We start from the raw sequence: 5505 nt of genomic DNA, 5'->3' as shown, positions 1-5505 counted from the left end.
GGACAGGCCATTCTCAGGACAGACCTCTCTGCCTTCGGCCTCCCTGCTGTTAGCTCTGCTGCCAGGGCCCCTTGCAGGCTGGTCTCCATCTCAACCTCTGGGCGCCTTCTGGGCCTCTTGTGGCCTTCAATGTTACCGCCTTTGACCAAAGTTACAGCTTTTTTAGAAGATTCCTTGTCTCTTCTCTCTTTGCTTCTTCTCTCATCTTTCTCCTTTCTGCTTCTTCCTGCTTCCTGTTTCTAAAATCTCTGTGTGGTTGGCTGCTTATATACACAACTCCCTGTCAATTTCAAATAATGGTCCCTCCCAGCAGGGGGACAGATATGTCATTTGCATAGTAGGTGATAGTCACCTCGTGGTATAGCCTACTGACCAATCCTGCAAGGTACATACTAATTACAGGGCCAGCTGCAGCACAGAACCAGACAAAAAGTATCAAAACCAAGTTGTTTATAGCTTACTCAGTGTTATGTGTTCCCCCAAAATATCTATTAACTTGGCTAGGCCATGATTCCCAGTATTGTATCATTGTCCACCATTTTGTCATCTGATGTGATTTTCCTGTATATTGAAAATCCTACCGGTATGATGTTAATGAAGCAGGATTAGAGGCAGTTATGTTAATGAGGCAGGACTCAATCTACAAGATTAGGTTGTATATTGAGTCAGTCTCTTTCGAGATATGAAAGAGAGAAACAAGCAGAGACACAGAGGGAACTCCTATCACTAAGAAAGAAGAGTCAAGAGTGAGAGCATTCTTTGGACCCAGAGTTCCTGCGCCTAAGAAACCCCTAACCCAGGAGAAGACTGATGACAAGGACCTTGCCCCAGAGTTGACATAGAGAGAAAACCTTCCCCTGGAGCTGGCTCCCTGAATTTGGACTTCTAGCTTCCTAAACCCTGAGACAATAAATTTCTCTTTGTTAAAGCCATCCACTTGTGGATTTCTTTTACAGCAGCACCAGGTGACTAAGACACCCAGGAATTGTCAATCAACCTGGACAAAAGCAACAAACCCTCTGGGTAACTCCTCAGGGCTTAGGGGAAAAACCCCTCAAGAGGCTTTTCCAAAGAACCAAGGCAAAAGGCCACATAAAGGAACTCATTTCACCACAGAGGTTAAGTGACTTTCCCAAGGTCACAGTTAATAAGTCAGTGACTTATTAAGTCTGGTTTTGGATATGGGAGGAGGCAGGAGGATTTGCATTGTCGAAGTATGAGCAGCTATAGCGTCTGCCTGCCAAAGTCTACTTTGAGCTGATGATGTCTATGACAAGAGCTGAAAAGTGGGAGAGGGGAGATCCCAGATGAGTTTCCTTGGCCTTTGAAACCCTTTGCCCAGGACTCTGTCCAGTAAGCCATATATCCTCAGGGGCAGGTAATGAGATCTGGCTAATTAAACATGCCGTGTATACCATATCTGATCACTAATTTAAAAAAATTGAATTCGTAAAACACTACTAGCACTATTTAATCTTTTGGGTATGTTTGTGTGTTTTAGGACCAACATTATATTGTCATTCATTTATTCAACAAATATTTATTAACCCTTCTAATTGTGAGTCACTCACTGTTGTAACTGGTTGAATAGTGATATTTTTTTTCTTTCAAGAAAGCTAAAAGAAAAAAAAGGTTTCCTTTCCTTTTTTAGCTGTATGAAGAATTATGGGTGGAAACCGTGGTGGCATACTAGTTAAGTGCTACACCTGCTAAGCAAAGAGTTGGCATTTCAAATCCGCCAGACATTTCTTGGAAGCTCTATGGGGCCGTTCTACTCTGTCCTATAGGGTCGCTATGAGTCGGAATTGACTCGACGGCACTGGGTTTAGTTTTTTTGGTAAAGAAGTATGGAGCAATTCTAAGTAATCCACTTATGGGCTTACTTAGTGATTTTTTTCTTTTTTCCTTCTTTTCACTTGAAAAGCTATTTTTCTGTTGCCCCTTTGGTTCACAGGAGGACTCCTTTGTTCCCATGAGGCAATTTTGGGTCCCAACATGCCCCATAGTTATCTCCTTCCGTGTCCACTGCCAAAGGAGGACTGCTAAGGTGTGGGTTCCAGCACAGTCTTGACTGGATGGCAATCAGTGAGAGCAATATGTTGCTGGCTAGATAGCTGCCATTGAGTTGATGCCCACTCACAGAGCTCTTAGGCACAACAAAATGAAATGCCCAGTCCCGCATCATCCCCACAATCACCAGCATGTTTGAGTCCACTGTTGTGGTTTCTATGCCAATCCATCTCACTGAAGGTCTCCCATGACCTCACTGGCCCTCTACTTCACCAGACATGATGTCTTCCTCCACCGATGGAGCCCTCCTGATAACATGTCCAAAGTTGGGCAATGTTTTGTTGTGATCCATAAAGTTTTCATTGGCTAATTTTTGGAAGTAGGTCATCAGGCTTTTCTTCTTAGTCCGTCTTGGTCTGGAAGCTCTGCTGAAACCTGTCCACCATGGGTGACCATGCAGGTATTTGAAATATCAGTGGCATAGCTTCCAGAATCACAACCACATGCAAGCCATCACAGTACGGCAAACTGACAGAAGAAGGTGGAATATGGTGCTAGGGTTTTTAAAAACCAGAGTACCAGAATCTATAGTATTCCCCCACTCCCAATTAAAAGTAAACCGAATAAAATTATGACCATTATTCAAGTGCAACTATTCTGAGTATTTATAAATGAAACACTGAAAGTAAATTGCACATTCAGATATTACATCTCATATTTGAGGACAAGCCAAATAAACTTGTGAAGTTCTATTATCGTTGAATGTAATGTCAGGCGACAAACTTCTACTATTTTTATGGATAACGGTTTCCATTTTATCTGCTTTTCTGTTTATGTCAACTTGGATGCTTGGTGTGACCTTTAATATTTTTCCTACTACTTCCCCTCATCTAATGTCAAGTGATTCAAACCCAGTCTCCAGGATCCTAAATTTACCCTTAACCTCAGACTAAGGGTTTTAAAATAAGTATGGGAAAGGAGAGAAGAAGGACTTCCAAATAAATAGACAAAACTGGTTTCAATGGATGTTAACAAATGGTCTAGGAAAAAAGAACAGTCAAGTACCAATGAATTATGGAAGACAACTGTGGCTATCGGCAGCTATTGCCAGCTCAGGTATCAACTCGTGGACGCTAACGGTAAATAGGATCGCGCAGACGTGACAGGCTCAGTGGGATAGGGCTCTCTGGGATAGCGCAGTGGAAGGACTGACCGTTGGGAACGAATGAGGTGCAAGGCTGTGCCCGCGCACCGGGTGGGGGGCCCCAGCGAGCAGCGCTAACGCCGTTGAACTAACAGCCGCCGCAGAGGATGGCGTCCAGCTTTAAGAAGTCACATGTGGCCTCTGCCAGCCAGAGAAGAAAGGTGGGCCCAAAGCCTGAACTCACTGAAGATCAGAAGCAAGAAGTTCGGGAAGCATTTGATCTCTTCGATGCTGACGGCAGTGGGACCATCGACGTGAAGGAGCTGAAGGTGGCCATGAGAGCGCTGGGCTTTGAGCCCAGGAAGGAGGAGATGAAGAAAATGATCTCCGACGTGGACAAGGAAGGCACTGGGAAAATCAGCTTCAATGACTTCTTGGCCGTGATGACCCAGAAGATGGCTGAGAAAGATACCAAAGAAGAAATTCTGAAGGCTTTCAGGCTCTTTGATGATGATGAAACCGGAAAAATCTCTTTCAAAAACCTCAAGCGTGTGGCCAATGAATTGGGGGAAAACCTCACGGATGAGGAGCTGCAGGAAATGATTGACGAAGCTGATCGGGATGGAGACGGTGAAGTAAACGAGGAAGAGTTTCTTCGGATCATGAAGAAGACCAACCTTTATTAAAGCCAGCTTCCCCTGGCAAACGCCAAGTTCAGTGACGACTTGGATTTCCCGCTTCTGTTTTGTGAAAACTTGTTTTAGAGGGCAGCGGGTATCTCTCCCCATCCCCACTAATTTGTCTAGATAATTCTATTTCTAAATTTTTGGCTCCATTATAGAATTTTAAAGATGTTTTTAATTTGAGTTTTTGTTTTTAATTCTCAAGAGCAGAGCTGGAGCACATTAGATTGGATAAAGGCCCTGAAGCTTCTATCCACCTGCCATTTTGCCTTTCACTTGTGGACATCCATTAAAGCAATATGAAACAGCTTCTTGGGACAATCAGAAATGTGGGTTTCCTTGTCACTTCTTTGGTGTTCCCACATTATCTTGCTTCAGCATTCCTTAAATTCAAGTCATTGTTCCAGCAAGATGAAACAATCTGCCAGCGGTCATCCTTGCACTGCTTTTCACTAAATTAAATTCTGTTGGGAAGGAAAACGGTTGCTCACTTAGGTACTTGCTGGGCTCAGGAAAGATAGTGTTATGAAGTATAGGCTTGGCAAATTGTACAACTTAGTCTATTCTCTGGCTTCATCACATGAAATGCTTTTTTGTCGTTTGTGTGTATATTATCTACTATGAATTATCGAGGGCCAGAATGAATACCTGGACTATAGATTAAAAGCACAGTTTAACACTGGCTCAAGCAAAATATAATTTGCTTGAGAGATGAAGCTAACTAATGATTTTGAGTAAATATTTGCAAATGTAAGGACTTAGTTTAGAAAATTGTAAAAAAAAAAAAAATCTACGTTTTAAGCTATTTGTCCTTATAAGATAAGCTAACAAAACCTTAGATATTTTATTACTACTTTATCACAAGTCACTATCTGTGAATTCTTAAAACATCTTCGTACTTGATACTTGATTTTTCCCCTCAAGTATATAGTTGATACCAGAGTGTATAAGTAGTATACTTACAAGTACACATATATAGAGTAATTCTCTATTTTATAAATCCCAATAGACTAGTCTACTGTGGCTTGTGTGTGTGTGTGAATATTACTTGTTTCCTGTTATAAATTAAGCCTTTCTTTTGGAAAAAGAAAATACTTATCTTTTTAATATACAGATTTGAAGGTAGGAAAAAAATATTATGGGGAGATTATATCTACTGAAGTGAAGGGTTTGACTAATGTTTTGATAATAGGCAACTGTTAAAAAGGCAAGATATTTTGCTCAGAAGTAAAGCTAAATTAAATCTTCATACGAAGTCACATTAAGATAATGCTCAAATTCTGGAAAATTTTTCACTTGCTTTGCCAGCAGTTTTACCCTCCGGGGGTGGCCGATTTAATCAGGGGAACTACTACCCTGGGCTTAATTCTCATCAACAGGGACTCATTTTTCAAAACAGCTGTACTAGCTGAAGTGATTAGCAGTTCAAATCTACCAGGTGTTCCTTGGAAACTCTCTGGAGCAGTTCTACTCTGTCCTATAGGGTCGCTATGAGTCAGAATCGACTCGACGGCAATGGATTTGGTTTGGTTTTTGGCGAGGATTTTGCTGAGGTGGCTGGCACAGGGCAGGGGAACTCACCTGGGCTGCAAATGCTAGAAGCCAGATGTTAGTATGGACTCAGGTGCACTCGTAGTGGATACAGGTGCCCAGGTTGAGAAGCCCAGC

General features: G+C 42.2%; 1 protein-coding gene across 1 annotated transcript; it reads left to right on the top strand.

Moving 5' to 3' along the window:
- The first annotated feature begins 3321 nt into the window (after positions 1-3321).
- CETN1 (centrin 1) lies at positions 3322-3840 on the top strand. The gene has a single exon (XM_049901013.1). It carries the CDS (start codon positions 3322-3324, stop codon positions 3838-3840), a length of 519 nt encoding a protein of 172 aa, XP_049756970.1.
- Positions 3841-5505: the final 1665 nt, after the last annotated feature.

The sequence above is a fragment of the Elephas maximus genome, chromosome 11 (assembly GCF_024166365.1).
Source record: "Elephas maximus indicus isolate mEleMax1 chromosome 11, mEleMax1 primary haplotype, whole genome shotgun sequence".
Lineage (NCBI taxonomy): Eukaryota > Metazoa > Chordata > Mammalia > Proboscidea > Elephantidae > Elephas > Elephas maximus.
Note: the sequence above shows the minus strand (reverse complement) of the source record. Positions and strands in the feature narration are given on the sequence as shown.